The following is a 19,670-nucleotide window of genomic DNA, read 5'->3' on the forward strand; positions in this document are numbered from 1 at the left end:
CCCCCGCCCCAGAAGGAGGAGGAGGAGGTGGGAGGAAAGAGGAGGAGGTGGGAGGGAAGGGAAGCGGCCACCCCTCCCAGTCTGGCTGCTGCTCTCCCGCCCCTCGTCGGCGAAATCTGGAGTCAGGTTTTTCCCAGGATTGGTACACCCAAGTTGCTTTCTGCTCACGGGATACTTTTGTGGGGAGACCCCCCCTCTTGCAGCTGACTTAAGGGGCTGGGACAGGATCTCCGTGGCAACGTTATCCCAACACTTGAGCGCCAGCTATGTACAGCTGTATGTATACTCGTCCCAACTTTGCATTTAGGGAATCTGCGATTTTCTCGCTGGCTGAAGCCTCACACAGATTCACGATTCACCTGAGGACCATGAGGAGTGATGCGGGGGTGGGGGGAACAGAACTCAACAGATTCAAGTTCCTTCTAGAAGATTTCCAGAACCTCAGTCTGACGACATCCCTGAGATGACAGACACATCCATATAACCCCCCCACTCTCCTCATCCCCCTCTAACCCCCGCCCAGGAAGCTGCTCACTCTTGCCCAGGGGGCCAATCCTGAGGGTAAGAGCTAACAGCTCTCAGGGCACATACAGGCCACCTCCTGACAAAGTTCTGACAGGCTGCCTTTTCCCCTCAGTGTGGGGCAAAGTTCCTAGTGCGGCCTGGAAAGGGAGGTATGGTGTTCTTGTACTGCCCAGCACCTGGAACAGCTAGTATTTCCTCCTCAAGGCTGAACCCACGAACCGTCTGCAGTGGACCACTTGAGACAGTATGTACTTGGCACTGTGCAACGATCAAGCCCTAAGGAGAGGGGGGCCTCCCCCAGCCATCCTGCCTGCCTATAGGATTAGAGGGAGCCAGAAAAGGAAGCAACACAAACCCATAAGGCAAAACTAGTTCCTTCCGGTCAAGACGCTGACATCTATGAGACATGTAAAAGAGTTACTCCGGTTGGCCAGGCCACAGGATTACCCTGGCAGTGAGGCAGGGCCACCCCTAGGAAGACAGGCTCACCTTAAGCTGTGCTAAAGGATGGGTAGACTAAATGTCCCTTTAATGAAATACTATACCTTTCCTTCCCAGAATTCCTGGCCACTGGGTTCCTACAAGCCGCCATGAGGTTCTGCTGAGCCTGCCTCGTTTTGTCCTTTCTGAAGCTTGTCAGAACGTATGTATGCTGTTGCTAACACATGGGCTTCCTCTAAAGCTCTGCCCTCCATGCTGGTTTAACTCAAAGGGAATGGTGGTTTTTCATTCTCTTCATCCCCATTCTTCAGAAGCAGAAGGGGTTTTGTTTGTTTTTGATAAAGGTCTCACTATGTAGACCTCGCAGAGATCCGCCTGCTTCTGCCTCCTCAGTGCTAGAATCAAAGGTGTGTGCCACCACACTCAGCCAGGTTTTGCTTTTAAGATATAACAAATTTGTCCTCTTTGGATAAACTTGGACTTTTCTTGACTAACCCACTTTTCCTGCCTTTTAATTCGTAAACTGGTGAAAAAAAAATGAACCCATTCCTGCATGCCTGGATTCCTGCATGCCTAGATTCCCGCATGCCTGGATTCCCGCATGCCTGGATGGCATCACCACCGCAGTTAGGATAACTGGTCCAGGGCTGGAGGTGGCTCAGCAGTTAAAGGCACTAGTTGCTCTTGTGGTTAACCCCCAGCATCCACATGGTGGCTCACAACCATCTGTAGCTCCATTGCCAAGGGATCCCATGCCCTTGTCTGACCTCTGTGGTCACTAGGCACATACGTGGTACACGTACGTATGTGGAGGCAAACACTCATACACATAATCGTGAGAAAAAATGTACAGTTTGTAGCTGCAAACTGTGCACGGACCTAGCAAGTCAGAACAACACCTGGTGGTGCTCAGCTCTGACAGGATGGGGAAGCTGGGTGTGGTGATAGTCCACTAGCCCGAGGGGCCTTGTTCTCACCCAGCACTTGGCCCTTTTCATCCATTTTGAATGATGGTGAGTCAAACACTCCTTCCTCGCATCCATGGCACCTAGAGCAAGGGCTTTTGCTGCAGGCCCAGCTGGAGCAGCCAGTGAGCTGCACCCCAGCCCTGGCAGTGTGGAGAAGGGAAGGGAAATAGCCAGGCAGAAATCCACAGGCTTGGGGGTCAAGACGAGATCCTGTTTCGTTCATCTTTGGCCCCCACCTCCTGTGTCTCAGATAATCTTGATGAAGGAGGAAATATCCCACTTGCTCCTCCTCAGACTCTGAAGACCCAGCCATTAATCAGCAGCGTAACCCCCTCAGCAATAGCCCTGCCAATAATACCCTTCTATGAAAACAGCAAGAAGTTCCTTTGCCCAGGCCTCCCTGGAGAAAATCCTGTGCCGCAACCTCATGGGATCTGCCAGAAGACGGAGAGAAACATGGTACACCTGAAGCCATATTCAAAGGCTCAGTGAAGACCTGGGAAAAGACACCTGCAGCCGAGCCAAGCCTTACCACCTGCTCAGAGCCCAGGGCCAATGATGGAGTCAAGAACCAACTCCTACCTACAAGTGGTCCACTTGAATGCCTGACACCATTGCCCCTGCGACCCACAAATGTAAAAAAAAAAAAAAAAAGATGTTGAGGATGGAAGGAATAACTGTTCCTTCAGTGAGGTCCTTCTGTACCCCAAAGGTCCTTCCTGGACACTGTTCTTTACAGGCACGCTCTGTGAAGTCCATTTTCTGGCTTCTCAGAAATTTCTCCTTCCTCTATGTCCCCCTTTCAGATTCCCGCTAACATCCCAAACCTGCTCACCCAGACATCTCATACTCTTACCCTTTTTCTTTGGGGACCCCCCCCCCCAGCAGCTGCTCCAACACTGCTCTTACTCACGTGCCTGCTTTCTTGACTCAAAGAGCATAGCCTTTTCTCCTCCTCCTCCATTTCCCTCCTGCAGCTGCAGAGATTCCCAGCTTGCCTTTTCCTTCACACAAATTAAAGGTCTTCTAGTTACCTTCTCACCCCCCCACACACACCTTTTATTTAAATCTAGGAGGTCAGCTGGGCGGTGGTGGCATACACCTTTAACTCCAGCACTCAGGAGGCAGAGGCAGGTGGGTCTCTGTGAGTTCAAGGCCAGCCTGGTCTACAAAGCAAGTTCCAGGACAGGCTCCAAAGCTACACAGAGAAACAAAACAAACAGGGGCTGGAGAGATGGCTCAGTGGTTAAGAGCATTGCCTGCTCTTCCAAAGGTCCTGAGTTCAATTCCCAGCAACCACATGGTGGCTCACAACCATCTGTAATGGGGTTTGCTGCCCTCTTCCGGCCTGCAGACATACAGACAGAATATTGTATACATAATAAATAATAAATATTAAAAAAAAAAAAAACAAACAAACAAACAAAATCTAGGCAGCTAAAAGTCTGTAGAAAGAGCTTTGTGTTCCTGACAGACTACAGTCACCTGCTCTAAGATAAAATGCTTCATGATCTACTGCCTTCTTAACACTTCCCTCGCAGACTGGGATATTGCTTAGTGGCAAAGCTGTGAGAGGCCTGGGAACTGCTACGCTGTCCTCTAACCCCTCCCCCAAATACGCACAAATAAGTTGGTTTTTTTGGGGGGGGGTCTTTTTGTTTGGTGTGGTTTATTAGAAAGATCATGTGACCAATTTTTAGGGTTTTAGGTTAAAAGTAATCATTAAAGTCAGAACAGATTTACTCTATGTGGCCATGCTGGGAATAGGAACAAATAAAGAAGGCCAGGGACCACCACCCCTGATGTGGGAGTGTCATATATCAATCTGTTGATTTCATTGTTTAAGCAATAAAGAAACTGCTAGGCCCATTTGATAGGCCCACCCTTAGGTGGGTGGAGTAAACAGAAGGGAAGGCTGGGAGGAAGAGGAAGTGAGGTCAGACTCGACAGCTCTTCTCTCCGGAGCAGACGCCTTCAGAGAGACGCCATGCTACCTGCTCCAGGGAAGACGCACACCATGCCCCAGCTCCGACCCAGGATGGACTTAGACTAGAATCTTCCCGGTAAGCGCACCTAGGGGCGCTACACAGTTGATTAGAAATGGGCCAGAGCAGTGTTTAAAAGAATACAGTGTCTGTCTAATTATTTCGGGCCATAAGCTAGCCGGAGCCGGGCGGCTGGGGTATTGGGGACGCAGCCCAGCCGCCGTCCATATTACTACAAATGACGCCCAGACGTGTGGCTAACTAAACCTACTTAAAAAACCTGAGAAGGCTTAAAAATAAGGGAGAGAGCATTTAACACAGATTTTTGCTGTTTGTTGGTGGCGTGCTGTAGAGAGATTTCCTGATTCAGCAACAGCAGCAGAAAAAAAGCTGCGTTATTTTAAAGTGTGGCTTCCTGGGGCTGTGCTGCCAGTGCAAACTCTGGCTTTATGTTTGTGTTCCCGCTTGGGATCGGAAGGAGAGTGCTCTGAGACCTTGACGATGACTCAGAGCTCCCCGCCTGCACCTGGGCAGATGGCCGAATCAGGCTTAGGCAGGCGGAAGAGCATGGCGGATTCCTGCCGCCATACAGAGACGTGTTCTCAGACTGCGTAGTGCTCTGCGCGTCAGATTTGGATGTAACTTGGATGAAAAGAATTTCTGTGCTGCACGCTCAGTCTCAGAATTAAAGTGCTGAGTGCCGCTCCTACCTGGTGGCCCCAGAGCTAGCACAAAATGGTACGTCCTCCATTTTGAAATTTTCCTGACTCAGCAGCAGGAACAAACCTGTGTTGTTTAAAAATGCCGGCTTTCTGGGCCATCCTGCCAGGGCAAACTCTGACTGTTTGAGGCAGGAGGGCCGGCTACCGAGAGAGGACTTGAAAGTTGTCTGTTGTAGCTCGCTGGCTGGCAGGGACCTTGAAATGCTATAAACATGGCTGCAGCCTGTATTTCCGCCATGAGGCTGGAAAGCTAAGGAATGGACTGGATCTAGCTGGCAAAGCCACGCCTTTAGTCCTACTGATATTGCTTGGCAAATTAAAGGCTCTTGTGGTCAGAAACAGAGAGAGATACAGTAAAGAGAGATTCAAAGACAGAGAAAATTTCTGAATGGTTTAAAGCGTGTTAAAAATATATGCAAGCTGAAAGTTGAAGTTCTTAAAGCAAAAAACAAAAAAAGGAAGAGAGTTGTTGTGTGTCTTAGTACACACCTTTAATCCCAACACTTGGGAGGCAGAGGGAGATAGACCTCTGTGACTTCAAGGTGTGGTAGCACACGCCTTTAATCCCAGTGCCTAGAAGGCAGAGACGAACAGATCTCTGTGAGTTCAAGGTGTAGTAGCAAACACCTTTAATCCCAATGCCTGGGAGGCAGAGACAGGCGGATCTCTGAGAGTTCAAAGACAGCCTGGTCTACAGGTCAAAGATATATGCTCAAAAAGCAAAAGTTAACCTAGGAATGTCACATCTTAGATTCTTAAGCGCCTAGTGATTTAAAGGCACAAATCAAAAGTGCTCCTGAATAGTAAAAAATTGCAGATTCACAATAGGACAGATTCAGACCGCTAAACGAGTCACACTGTTGGATGAATGTACGTTGGCTTGGGAGAGAGAAGAAAAAGAATATAGAGAATAAAGTTAATGGTTAAAAAAAAAAAAGTAAAAGTAAAGTCTTTAAAGAGACAGAATAAAGTAAAGTGATAGAGTAAAACTAAGCCGCGTAAAAATGAAAATTTCACAAAGAGTCTGGATTATGTACATTGTGTTTTCCTTAAAATTTTTGACTGTGAAGGAGCTAAGTACAGAGAGACATTTCATTATATGGGCTGCCAAGTGGAACCAGAACGGATATCATGAGGGTATGATTTCAGAATTTGGATCTAAGGATATGATACTTTGGAAAAGAGATTCTTCTTTTGTTTTCACAGAGGATGAGACTCTATGGATTTCTTCTATTCCAATTTGGTATGATGGACCACGTCCTCCTGAAGGGTTGCTGTGAACATCTTCAGAAAATTGCCTTGCTCAACTGCCAACTGAGATAAACCTGACACACAGGTTACACCCTAAAATCATTAACGACGCCCCCATTCAGCAGGAAGCAGTTTGGAGAGAAAAAACTGCGCCCATGTTCCCAAATATAGTTTATAAATGTTCTTTTACATTTAAAGGGGGATATGATATAGGTATGAATAATTTGCATTAGTATAGATTTTGCTTTATTTATAGAGATTTAAGGTCAATTTTGTTATATGTATAAATGTTTCTGATGTAACTTTTACTTGATAACTGTTTTGTTATATGTAATTTTGCTATGTTAAGGTTAAAGCCTTCCTTTTTTTGTTTAAACAGAAAAAGGGGAAGTGATGTGGGAGTGTCATATATCAATCTGTTGATTTCATTGTTTAAGCAATAAAGAAACTGCTAGGCCCATTTGATAGGCCCACCCTTAGGTGGGTGGAGTAAACAGAAGGGAAGGCTGGGAGGAAGAGGAAGTGAGGTCAGACTCGACAGCTCTTCTCTCCGGAGCAGACGCCTTCAGAGAGACGCCATGCTACCTGCTCCAGGGAAGACGCACACCATGCCCCAGCTCCGACCCAGGATGGACTTAGACTAGAATCTTCCCGGTAAGCGCACCTAGGGGCGCTACACAGTTGATTAGAAATGGGCCAGAGCAGTGTTTAAAAGAATACAGTGTCTGTCTAATTATTTCGGGCCATAAGCTAGCCGGAGCCGGGCGGCTGGGGTATTGGGGACGCAGCCCAGCCGCCGTCCATATTACTACACACCCCCAAATCCATTTTCAGGGTACTAAAGAGAGGTTTCGGTTAAAGAGAGGGCAAAAGGAGTGGAGTCCAGCCCAAGCTGTTGTCCCTGCCCAAGTCTGTCTGGCAAGGTTCTATGGCAAATTGTCAGAAAGAACTGTGAGAAACCCCTCCTCTGGCCAGGACCAGACTTCACTCAACCCTGAGATTCTTGGCAAACTGCAGTTCTTTGAGGTCCATTGTTCCAGTATTTTGATAGCCAGATAGGAGGGACACAAGGGTCACTTAGAATAGCTTTCTTCCTGCCAGTACTGCAGGGAAGGGAGGGAGAGAGAAGGAGGGGAGGGGGAGAAAAGAGGGAGAGGGGGAAGGAAAGATGGAATCTAAAACACTCCACTCCTCCTAAATCTCACCCTTTATACTCTTTACAATAAGGCAGTAAATGCTAAGTTCCTGAGTCCTGTGATCACGCTAATCATAGAACCACTGGAGGCGGTTGTGGGTACCCAAGATTCATAGCCAGCCACTCTTGAGTATGAGTGACTTTGCCCTTGAAACCTGAACTGGGGACAGTCTTGGGGTGCTAAGTCTTTAACCTCTGGGGTCCGAGTAAGGACTGAGTTACCCAGATGATGTTAACACCACAGACAAGTGATCTCAAAAGCCAGAGCAGAATTGCTCTGTGTGGCCATGTTGGGATTAGGGACAAAGAAAGAAAGAAGTTCAGGGACCCCCCCCCATGCCCCAAATCCATCTTCAGGGTATCAAAGAGAGGATTTGGGTTAAACAGAGGGCAAAAGCACAATCTTGTGCTAGAAAGGACATCAGACCTTGGGAGGCCAGGCCAGTGAGGAACACAGGAAGACTTTAGACGCAAAGTGTTTAAGAGGTCCAGATGTGATGTCAGGTGGTCGCATTTTGGAGGACGCACAGCTTAGAGAATGAACAAGGTCAGATTCTTAGCCACAGAATCAAGGCACAGAGCGAAAACATGCTCCAGTCCTCGGGAAGAGTCTACCTTCAGTGAGAGCATGGATCGCTTCCCAGCCTCACATCAGGCGGCTCCAAACACCTGTGACTCCATGTCAGGGGATCTGTGGCCTCAAGCCTTCAAAGGCACCGTGCATGCACACAGTCCACACGGCTACACATGAAGGCACACCCACATACACGTAGAAATAAATGAACCTCTCAAAAATTACCTTATCTCTAACCATGCACGGGTGAGCTGGATTTACAGGCAGTTCGGAAATATCTTGTGTGCTGGGTATTGAACTCGGGTCTTCTGCAAGAATACTCTGTGCTCTTAACCACTGAGCCATCTCTCCAGCCCCTCAGTAATTCTTTGAAAATGATAAGACCTCTAGCCACAGTTCCCCTGTGGAACCTGATGCACCGATCCAGGCGAGGATGGCCACAATGTGGACAAGGCTTCACTGCATCAGGGTTGGCTTATTTGTGGTGCTGGGTGTCCACCTGAGGCCTCATGTCAGGCACGCACTTTATTTTGCATATATTTAGAAGGCAGTGCCAAGACTGACCGACACTGTATAGGACGGCATGTGAGAAGGACCATGAGAGCCAAGGAGTGGCCATCTTCTGTGTTCACGGGGATGCCTGGGTGTGGGAGCTGGGGAGAAGGCGGCAGCAATTTAGTGCGAATGAAATTTGAGCATGAATGTAAATAAAGGAAAACAATGAAGTCCCAGGAAGAGCCCTAAGCACTCTACACTGTGCTTGGTTAAGACCCTGTGTTATAGCTGGGCAGTGGTGCACACCTTTAACCCCAGCACTTGGGAGGTAGAGGCAGGTAGATCTCTGAGTTCAAGAGCAGCCTGTTCTACAAAGCAAGTTCCAGGACAGCCAGGGCTACACAGTAAAACCCTATCTCGAGAGAGAGAGAGAGAGAGAGAGAGAGAGAGAGAGAGAGAGAGAGAGAGAGAGAGAGAGAGAGAGAGAGAGAGAGAGAGACACCACCCTGGGTTACAGAGATGGCTCAGTGGTTAAGAGCAGTTACTTGTCTTCCAGAGGACCTGGGTTCAATTCCCAATGCCCACATGGCAGCTCACAACTGCCTGTAACTCTAGTTCAAGAGGACTCAATGCCCTCTTCTGGTCTCTGTGGGGACCAGACATGCACATGGTGAATAGACATACAGGTAGGCAAGCACCCATGCACACATACATACACATAAAATAATTAAATTTTAAAAATTAAAAAAGAAAGAATCTATTGATAGATTATGGTGGTTTGAATAAGAATGGCTCCCATAGCCCCTTATATTTGAATGCCTGGTTGTCAGGGAATGGCACTGTTTGAGAAGGATAAGGAGGTGTGATCTAATTAGGAGGAAGTGTGTCACTGGGAGGTGGGCTTTGAGGCTTCAAAAGCCCAAACCAGGCCAGTGACTCTCTCTCTTCCTGATGCTGCTGAGGGTCTAGATGTAGAGTTCACAACAACTTCTTTAGCATCAACTCTTCCTGCATGCCCCCATGCTTCCACCATGATAATGAGCTAACCTCTGAAACTGTAAGCCAGCCCCAATGAAATGCTTTCTTTTATAAGAGTTGTCATGGAGCCAGGCGGTGGTGGCACATACCTTTATTTAATCCCAGCACTCGGGAGGCAGAGATAGGCAGATCTCTGTGAGTTTGAGGCCAGCCTGGTCTACAAGAGCTAGTTCCAGGACAGGCTCCAAAGCTACAGAGAAACCCTGTCTCAAAAACAAACAAACAGGGGCTGGAAAGATGGCTCAGAGGTTAAGAGCATTGCCTGCTCTTCCAAAGGTCCTGAGTTCAATTCCCAGCAACTACATGGTGGCTCACAACCATCTGTAATGAGGTCTGGTGCCCTCTTCTGGCCTGCAGACATATACACAGACAGATATTGGGTACATAAAAAATAAATAAATATTAAAAAAAGAAAACTAACAAACAGGGCCAGAGAGATGGCTCAGTGGTTAAGAGCATGTTAAGAGCATTGCCTGCTCTTCCAAAGGTCCTGAGTTCAATTCTCGGCAACCACATGGTGGCTGACAACCATCTGTAATGAGGTCTGGATGCCCTCTTCTGACCTGCCCTCTTCTGACCTGAAGGCATACACGCAGACAGAATATTGTATACATAATAAATAAATAAATATTTAAAAACAAACAAACAAAAAAGAGTTGTCATGGTCATGCTGTCTCTTCACAGCAACAGAATCCTAAAACAGATTCTCCTGCCTCTGCCTCCAGTGGGCAGAGATTACAGATATGTACCACCACACCTGGTAGTTTTCAAGGGGGAACATCTGGGCAGAAGCTGACTGAAGGACTCCAACACACACACACAATGTCTTAGGGTTTCTGTTGCTGTGAAAAGACACCATGGCCACAGCAACTCATATAAAGGAAAACATTTGGGTGGCTTACATTTGCAGAGGTTTAGACCATTATTGACAAGATGGCGTGTTGGTAGACATGGTGTTGGAGACGGAGCTGAGACTTGCAGGCAACAGGAAGTGGTTGGAGATACTGGGTGGTGCCTTGAGCACATGTGAGACTTCAAAGTCTCCACAGTGACACAGTCCCTCCAACAAGGCCACACCTCCTAATAGTGTCATTCCCTTTGGGGGTCATTTTCAAACCACCACACACACCTGTGAGAAAGCCTGCACTAAGTGACGACAGAGCTGGGAAAGAGCACCACACATAAACATACACACATACACACACACACACACAAAGAAAGAAAACGCTACAAAATCCCACATCGAATTACGTTGTTTTTTTTTTTTTTTGGTTTTTCGAGACGTTTTTTAAAAAGTATTTATTGCAAAGAACGCTGGACATAGTGCAATGTACAACTGAAATCCAAAACCATATGTTCTCGGAAAAGCAGAACAATGTCGGTGATTCTGCCCATGAATCATCTCAGCTAAGAGCCGGTGGCCAGCCTACCTACTGCACAGAGGCCACTTCCTGCTGCATGAGGGAGTATTGCAGCACACGCCCTGCTCCACTGGCATCCTTCTGCCCCAACCCGAGGCTCTTACCTCTGCATCCAACAATTCCCATCTTCCTGGGCACAGAGGAAAAAGGCTTTGGTGGTCTTCACCTCAATGGCATCCAGCTATGTGTTCACAGCTGCTGACCACAGGGTCTGCTCTGGCTAACATGACAAGAGCACTCAGATTCTGAGACGGGAGCAAAGGGTGCAGCCCCACATCCCAAAGGCAGTGGTATGGTCTTCTAGCTCCAAGCTAGGGCTTGGAGGTCTGATGAGTCCAGGAGAGTCATGCCCCAGTCCCAGCACAGCAGCTGAGAGACACTGGCTGGGGATAATGGCACTGACTTCTCCGAGGCAAGTGGGCTGCTCTGTCAGATTCAGGCCTGGAAATGCTCTTGGATGCAGGGCCTGGCTTCCCCATGGCTGCTGTGTGGATATCAGAGCACTGATTACTGCTATAGGCAGGCTTCCAGCCTGCTTCAAAGCCTGCTTGTCATTCTGCTGGTCAGCTGAAACATGGAACCTGACCTTGCTGCCTGGACCCATGAGAACTCAGGGCACGAGAGGCACCAGGCTTCATAAGGCTGTTTCGCTAGGCTTAAGTTGTCTGTGCATCAAAGCTGGAGTGGGTCTGGAGGCTCCTCCCGCGGCTGGGACCGCCTACCTCCGATTTTGTCTCTCCCTCCTCAGTCTTACAGGTAGAAGACAGTCTGACAGGACTACCAGGTCTGAGCCATTTATGACAAAGGTATGTCCCAGTCACCAGTGGTCTGGCCTGTGCCAGGCAGGGGAGACCAGCTCCATGAGCACTTTGGTGCCCGGCCAGTGCACGCCCCCCGGGGGAGAACTGAAGACAAGGCAGCCTGAGCTGTAGCTGCCCCACGTTCCAGTGCACAACTTGGTAGACATAGGAAGGCACCACAAACGCTGCCTTCCACACTTGTCCAGTGTCAAACGCCAGAAACAACATGCTGTCCCCATGAGCACCTACAAATACGGTGACGGTTCTTCAGCGCCACTCTGTTCCAGGCGGGGAATAGCATACACGAAGGTCCCGCAAAGGTCTGGCCTCTGGCCTCTGGCCTCTGGCCTCTGGCCTCGAGGGTGGCTACAGAGAGGGCAGCAGAGCTCTGCCGTGGTCACCTGGCCCATTTCAGGCAGCTGGGCTGCAGTGGGGGTGTTCTAGTGAGACTTCTGTCTCATGTCACATTTAAGGTTGCATACTTCATGAGGCAGTGGGCAGGCTGCTTGAGAGCTGTTGCAGAGGAGCCAGCAGAGGGGCACAAGGCCCAGAGAACTCAGCAGCAGCTCAGCAGCCGTCCCTAGCCCTGCTGCTGGTTGTCAGCAATGAGGCAGTGGGCTAGGCTGAGAGTTCTGAGTGTTGCTAGGCACCCATGGCTTCAGGAGTGCTCCTGCTTGGTGACATCGTCAGTACAGCAAACACCAAGTAGGCCTGGAGTGACCCCTGGGGTGACCCCTCTGCAGAAGTCAGGGCCTGCCAGGGCTTTTGGATGAGACGTGGTCACTGGTGAGCAGGGACTGTGACAAGGGCTTCCTCTGAAGGCCTGGAGATGTCTACATTCTGCATAACAAAGACAAAGAATGTCCACCCTGCTCAGGAAGAGAGGGGACACCTCACCCCTGCTGTCCTGATCACTGTGGCCAGACAGATACCCATCTCACCTCAGGAGCCCCAGCTGAAAGACCCTATCTGCCGGAAGTCTGAAGTACCACGTGCTTGGTTCTCAGATGACAGGACAAGGGTGGGGTGAGGCTGCTAACTACTCCAGGCCCCACTGCAAGCAGGTCAGGTGCTGCCCCAAGCAAGGCTACTCTACCTCCTACCTGAGGACTGGTAGCTGACGAGGCTCAGTCCCTGCCTGGGTGTGCCTCTTTCCCGGCTCTAGCAGCCTATGGACATCTAGTCTGTAGCATGGCTTAGCTCCTCAGGACTGAGTCGCGGGACCCCCTGAAGCCCCTGAAGCTCTCACTGTGAATGACCTCCATAAGTCATAAGGTCCAGTCCATCCTTGGCCTGCTAAGCCTTGGGTATCTCCGGCCTGAAGAATGGAGTCTTGAGACTTCCCTAAGCTCCACGAGGCTGTTCTGTGAGCCCTCAATGGCTTCCTTTGATTCCAGAAGCTCAGGACTAGGTCAGGAGTGGTAGCCCTGTGCAGCATACCATAGCCATCCCTTCAGGGACAGAGACACGCTCCTCTTGGCCTATGCTGAGCTCACAGACCAGCCCCAGGTAGATTCCTACTTTGAGGTAGGGTTGGTTTGTTATTGTTTTGTCTTTTGAGAGAGTTTGAGCCCATGTTGCCCTCAAACTCACTATATAACTGAGAATGACCTTAAACTTCTGATTCTCCTGCCTCTGTAAGCTGGGATTCTAGGCATCTGTCACTGTGCACTGTTGGGGATCAAATTCAAGGCTCTGTGTGTGACAGGCAAGCATTCTACCATCTTAGCCACAATGCCAGGCCCATAATACTTTTAAAGTTCAAAGGTGCCCAGTTACAAAGGCTCTCATGATGCCTGGACTGGTAAGGGAGGCCAGAATCCCCACCTGCCGTGGGTGGGCATCTAGCCTCTCCCTCACCCTGAACCAGCATCTGGTCCAGATCTGGGCAGAGCTGTTGAGTTTGTGGGGCCTTAAGAACTGGGAGCCAAACATACCCAGTTCCAGGCCCTCCCCAGGGCTGACCTTGGGAAGCACCTAACTACCCAGGCCACAGCACTACCTAGCCACAGGAGACAAGAGAAAACAGCCTAGGAAGAGATACCCAAGTGGGAAGCCTGAAGATAGAGAGTCAGGACACCCCCAGGGAACACGTCCACTACCCCAGCAGTGAGCCCAGCGCTACCTGAGGCCTGTCTCGGTGTGTGTTCACAGCTGCCACGTTCAGGAATATGGACTCCACTTTACAACCTGCCGAAGGAAGAGGCCAGTGTCGTTTCCACACAGAGGGCAGCAGAGCCACAGTGGCAAAAGCTACGCCAAGGAGGAGGCCAGAGCGTACAGAGCTCAGCTTTACCCTGTCCATCCTTCCCCAGACAGCTCCAGGGCCCACCAGGAGGCAAGGAGGACTTGCCAGACTCCTGCGGATGCATGTGTGCCTGCCCATGTGTGCCACACGGGGGCCCAAGCTGCCTACACAGCGACTGGGGGTGGCTGGGGCAGCAACACCCTCCATCCTGCCACAGACAGTGCAGTAAGTCCAGGAGGGGGAGTAATCCCAGCTCCCCTGAAGCTTCATTCTCCACAAGCGTGACTCAGGAGAGTGGACTATGGCCTGAGCATCTGCCAGTGTAGTAAGAGGCGGGGGAGACACAAATGTCCTGCATCCAGAACATTCTAAGGCTAAAGAAAGATCAAAGATCACTAAGGAGGCTTCCTATGGTCACAGGAACTTATGTTTGTTTGAGACAGGGTCTCATTTTGTAACTCAGGCTGGCCTTGAACTCACTATGTAGCCAAGGCTAGCCTCAAACTCTTGGCAATCTTCCTCCTGATTACAAGCACAAGCTACCATAATTGAATACACAAAGTTTTTTATAAACTAAAAAGCAAATTAGGTGCGTGATTAGAAAGAATTCCAGCACTGGTGGGGGTGGGGCAGGAAGGAACTGAGACAGGAAGTTTCTGAGCAAAAACCTGCCTCAGAGCAATGAAAGAAGAAAATGGAGAAAGGGAATGGGGAAAGGCAGTGTGTGGAGGAGAGTTGGCATGAATGAGGCCCAAGGGAAAGCAGAGATCTGTGGACCATCCTAGACCCTACAGACAGTCAGGGTCAACACGGGACGCCCCCTTACCGTAGGCCACGGGTGTGAGCTTCAGGACTGTGTGCAAGGGGCACTTGAGGTAGGGCAGCTCTTCTGTGGACAAAGAAGGACAGGGCTCACATGCCACACATGCCCGATGTCCCCATGTCATGCCCACAGCCCACCAGCCCGGCCAAGGCCCCTCACCAGCTGCCTTGTCAAGGAAGTAGGCCAGGAGGCAACGCATCACAGCCTGGTGACAGATGACCAGCACGTTCTCCTGTCTCTCCAGTTCCATGATGACAGGCTCCAGTCGCTGCACCAGGTCTTCATAGGACTGCAAAGGCAGCAGAGATGTCCTTCAGGCCCGGCTCCAGGGGTAGGAACGGAGTCAGGAGTTGTTCTGACTAGACTTACGTTGACTTCACATATAAACTAGAGTTGTCTGAAAGGAGGTGAGGTGGTTCGAACGAAAATGGCCCCCCCAGGCTCATAGGGACTGGCACTATAAGGAGTTGTGGATTGCTGGAGTAGGTGTGACCTTGTAGGAGGAAGTGTGTCACTGGGAGTGAGCTGTGAGGTTTCAAATGCTCAAGTCAGGCCCAATGTCACCCTCTCTTCCAGCTGCCTGTGGATCCAGATGTAGACTCTCAGCCACCTCTCTACCTGCGAGCTGCCATGCTTCCCACCATGATGAACTAAGCCAGTCCCAGGTAAATGTTGTTCTTTGTGAGGGTTGTTGTGGTCATGGTTTCTCTTCACAGCAAGAGAAACTCTAAGACAGGAGGTTACCGCAATAGAGAAAATCCTGCTGTAGGACATTTTCTTAACTAGTGGTTGATGGGAGAGGGCACAGCACATTGAGGGTGGTGCTAGGCTGGCGGGCCTGGGTTCTGTACCCAAGCAGGCTGAGCAATCCATGGGAAGCAAGCCAGTAGCAACACCCCCCCACACACACACACAAGCCTCTGCATCAGCTCCTGCCTCCAGGTTCCTGCCCTGTTTGAGTTCTGTCCTGACTTCCTTCAGTGAAGAACTTTAATGTGAGGTGTAAGCCAATAAAGCCTTTCCTCCTTGACTTTCTTTTGGCCATTGGGTTTCATCCCAGAAATAGAAACCCTACTAAGACAGGTGTGCTAGGCAATGAGCCACCTGCCGCCCCCTGGAGCTGCTCACTCTGCTAGAGGTTGTGTTTAAGCTCCCTCCAGCCAGGTCCTGAGGGGATGGAGTGAGCGGCTTCCCTTGGAGGGCTGCTTTAGTGAGATGCCTAACCTGGACAGGCGCTGGGGACAATCTGGGAAGGGAGCCACCTTCTCCTTCTGGGGCTGAGTCCTGGTAGGACCAAGAGAGCTAGGCCTCAGACATATCCCAAAAGGCTACTATCAGGTCCCAAAGAAACTCAGGATAAATGGCTGTCTGTGGTGCCTATTAGTATACTGAAGCAATGCTGGCCTCCAGGCTTCCTCGGTATCAAAAGTCCCTATGGCTCTTCTTACCCATCCCCTACCCTAAACTTCTCCAGTTCCTAGGCTTCCCTCCCCCAGTTTCTCATTCCCTGTAACCCCACTATTTTGGGAATGTGCTCTCTTGGTTCCCCTCTCTTGCCTGTCTCTCTTGGTCTTGTCTCTGTCCCTCCTTCACTCATTCTCCTCTCGTGGCCAGGTCTAGTCTGCTGGACATGTTAAGTCTACAACTTTCTCCCTGCTCTGGACTCTTCCAGATGCCTCTGGCTGTTCTCTCCCTCATAGTTACGATAAGAACTTTCCTTCTAACCATACCTTGGAGTAGTCCTCAATTTACACAGCTACCTCATGCCATCCATAGGGCCTCTGCAGCCTTCACTACAGGATTCAGTAGCGGGAAGCTGTGACTGGCGGAAAGGCCCTCCCTTCCTCTAGTCCACAGCACTTGAGGAGGGCGATGGACTTCCTGGAGTATGACAACTGTCAGGAACCTGTAGTCCCCAGAAACAACCTTGTGGTTGTCTGCTTACCTGTCCCCTCCCCCACTGTTGTGGTAATGCGGACCTTGTGTTTCTGCTGGCTCCCGGGGCAACCCTAACTCCATTTTAACCCAAGAATTAGGTATGGGGGTAGGGGCAGGTCCGTCTCTACAGTTATCCATTTTTCAAAATAAACCCCCAGCAGAGTCTGCCCACACTGTGCCTGGGCAGTGGCACCAACGCCTGACCCGTGCCGACCTCCAGCAGTTCTGGCACAATCCTTTTTTGCTTCTCTTTTTTATTCTTTTTTATGTGTGTGTGGAAGGATATATGTTCAATGATTATATGTATGCATGTGGAGGCTCTGAGGTCAGCCTCGGATGTCGTTTGTTTGTTTATTTATTTATTTATTTATTGGTTTTTCGAGATAGGGTTTCTCTGTGGCTTTGGAGCCTGTCCTGGAACTAGCTCTGTAGACCAGGCTGGTCTCGAACTCACAGAGATCCGCCTGCCTTTGCCTCCCGAGTGCTGGGATTAAAGGCGTGCGCCACCATCGCCCAGCTTTATTTATTATTTAAGGTACTGTCTACCTTATTTTTTGAGACAGGATCTCTCATTGGCCTGGAGCAGAGTAGGGAAGGCTTCCTAGTTAGCAAGTGCCAAGGATCGACTTGCCTCCACCTCCTCAGTTCCCGGGATTACAGGTATCCATGCTACACTGGGTAGTTTGGTTTTGTTTTTTACCTGGACTCTGGGGATCGAACTTAGGTCCTCGTGTTTGCAAGGCAGACAGCTGACTGCACTGGTTCCCTTTCCCCCATCTGGGATGGCTCTGAACTTGAACTCTGCCTCACAGGACAAGGTGAGAATTATTCATGTCACCCAGAGCTACATGAGACACACATGTGTCTCAGGGCCATATTTAGTCACCATCCTGGGGGCACCTCCCTGAAGCAGGAGACTCTTACTTTCTGACCTGGGGCCTGGAGTGACCACGGATTCTCTGAGGGAAGGTGACAAGTGTGGTCACCTTGGCCAATCTCTTTGGAGAAGATCTCCATGGATCTGGAGGCAGGGTAGGGTTGGCACGTGGAGCCCTGGGAAGGATAAGATCACCTTGTGCCAGGGGAAGGCGTCTAAAGAAAGACCAAAGGGGGGGGGGCTGGAGAGATGGCTCAGAGGTTAAGAGCACTGGCTGCTCTTCCAGAGGTCCTGAGTTCAATTCCCAGCAACCATATGGTGGCTCACAACCATCTGTACTGAGATCTGGCGCACTCTTCTAGTATGCAGGCATAAATTGAGGCAGAATGTTGTATACATAATAAATAAATAAATCTTTAAAAAAAAAAAGAAAGAAAGAAAGGCCAAAGGTCCAGGGCAGAGAGAAGGGTGGAAAACCTAGGAGTGAGGCCTGGCCACTGAGAGCACTCTGGGAAAGGCTGACAGTTCCCTGAAAAAGGAGCTGGCCTGGGCATCCCAGGAGACCATGGCTAATCTACAAGTCCCAGAAAAGCCAAATCTAACAGAGCCAGGGACACTGAGCTCAGCCTCTGCCCTTGCCCTCTACAACCCTTAGAAAGGAAGAAAAGACAGAGAGGCACCCAGCATGGCTAATCCCTGCTCTCTGTAGCATCGGCCTCCCACCGCCTGAGGAAGAACAAAGGTCTGGGAGGCAGAGCTGGGAACTGATGGAGAAGAAACCCACACCTCTGCTGCCGGACCTAAGGTCAAGCCTCTGAGCCCTGGCCACAAACAGCACTGCCAGGCCGGCAGCAGGAACTGCAACTAAGACCCCAGGCCCCACCTACCTCACCCTTCGGGTACCGGTAGCGGTACTTGTCCTGATCCCGCAGGGCAAATTCCAGTGGATAGTGACCCTGGATCTCTTCGTAGGTCATCTCCTCACAGACACCCTAGGAAGACACAGCAGCCATCACACCACCCATGCCAGGCTGAAAAGACCACCCTGGGGTTGGAGGGGCAGAAGGAGGATACCAGCATTTCCTGGGCCAAGGGGCCACTCTAAGCACAAAGCTTACACTGTGGAAAAGCAGACCTTCTCGGGACATTGAGTGTGCTGGTAGCCAAGCTGTAGGAAGCTGTCAGAATCATCCTTACCTCGCCCTCACACAACGATCCAGGGAATGATACAGGACTTAGCACAAATGTAGCCAAGCTGTAGGAAGCTGTCAGAATCATCCTTACCTCGCCCTCACACAAAGATCCAGGGAATGATACAGGACTTAGCACAAATGTAGCCAAGCTGTAGGAAGCTGTCAGAATCATCCTTACCTCGCCCTCATACAACGACCCAGGGAATGACACAGGACTTAGCACAAACGTGGGTCTTTTCCTTAGTCTTTAATTTTTTTTTTTTGTCTGTTTTTTGTTCTTTGAGACAGGTTCTCTATATACAGCCCTGACTGTCCTGTAAACCAGGCTGGCCTCAAACTCAGAGATCTGTTGTTGGTTTTTATTCTTCTGGCTTTTTGGGAAGCCAGTCATCCAGCTCCCCCCAACACAAAGACTTACGATTACTTATAAATGCCCGGCCTTAGCTTGGCTTGTTTCTTGCTGCTTTTCTTAAACTATCCCATCTGCCTCTGAGCCTTTTCCTTTTCTTACTTCTGTGTATCTCACTTTAACTCTCACACCACGGCTGGTGTGTGGCCGGCCCCTGGCATCCTTCTCTCCTTGTTCCTGTTCCTTCTCCTCTGCCCAGGTTTCTCCTATTTGTTCTCTCTGTCCACCAGCCCCACCTGTCCATTCTCCTGCCTCGCTATTAGCTAATCAGCTTTTTATTTATTAGACCACCAGGTGTTTTAGACAAAGTATCACAGCTTCACAGAGTTAAACAAATGCAACATAAACAAAAGTAACACACCTTAAAATAATATTCTACAAGAGAGATCTGCCTGCCTCTGCCTCCTGAGTGCTGGGATTAAAGTCATGTGCCACTACACCGGCTTAAAATATTTTTATTGCATTTATTTATTTGTTTGTTAGTTTGTTGTGTGTGCCCATGTGCTCATGACAGGGCATGGTTGTGGAGGTCAGAGGACAACTTACCGCAGTCAGTTCTCACCACAGGAACAGAACCCAGTTCTCAGGCTTGTCAGCGAGTGCCCTTCTCCTCCCACCAGCATCGTGCTGGTCCTTAATTCTTGTCTATTATGGAAGTGCTAAGTATGAGTAGGAACTGCTGTGGGAACTGTAATAACAAAAACTCATTTGTGTCCCTGAGGGAGAGACCAGGCCACAGGGAACGAGAGAAAGACAGAGAAAGAACA

At 49.8% G+C, this 19,670-nt stretch overlaps 1 protein-coding gene and 1 long non-coding RNA gene across 8 annotated transcripts in view; one reads left to right on the plus strand and one right to left on the minus strand.

The window, feature by feature from the left end:
* The first annotated feature begins 21 nt into the window (after positions 1 to 21).
* LOC142845543 (uncharacterized) overlaps positions 22 to 19,670 on the plus strand; it is a 227,149-nt gene continuing 207,500 nt past the window's right edge. Inside the window, exons 1-2 of the long non-coding RNA XR_012909951.1 lie at positions 22 to 276; positions 1,084 to 4,515. This is a non-coding gene — a long non-coding RNA (uncharacterized LOC142845543). The remainder of the gene's footprint in view (positions 277 to 1,083; positions 4,516 to 19,670) is intronic.
* Positions 10,457 to 19,670, minus strand: part of Pfkfb4 (6-phosphofructo-2-kinase/fructose-2,6-biphosphatase 4) — a 37,745-nt gene continuing 28,531 nt past the window's right edge. For 6 of the 7 annotated variants that reach the window (XM_075964503.1, XM_075964500.1, XM_075964502.1 and 3 more), the window contains exons 10-14: positions 18,189 to 18,293; positions 14,646 to 14,775; positions 14,490 to 14,552; positions 13,541 to 13,605; positions 10,457 to 12,255 (exon numbers count right to left, since the gene is read on the minus strand). In XM_075964503.1, the coding sequence (XP_075820618.1) occupies positions 12,196 to 12,255; positions 13,541 to 13,605; positions 14,490 to 14,552; positions 14,646 to 14,775; positions 18,189 to 18,293 (423 nt within the window). In that variant the 3' untranslated portion in view covers positions 10,457 to 12,195. Of the gene's footprint in view, positions 12,285 to 13,540; positions 13,606 to 14,489; positions 14,553 to 14,645; positions 14,776 to 18,188; positions 18,294 to 19,670 lie in introns of all 7 variants that reach the window. The other variant, XM_075964498.1, reaches the window with a different exon arrangement.

The sequence above is a fragment of the Microtus pennsylvanicus genome, chromosome 3 (genome assembly GCF_037038515.1).
Source record: "Microtus pennsylvanicus isolate mMicPen1 chromosome 3, mMicPen1.hap1, whole genome shotgun sequence".
NCBI lineage: Eukaryota > Metazoa > Chordata > Mammalia > Rodentia > Cricetidae > Microtus > Microtus pennsylvanicus.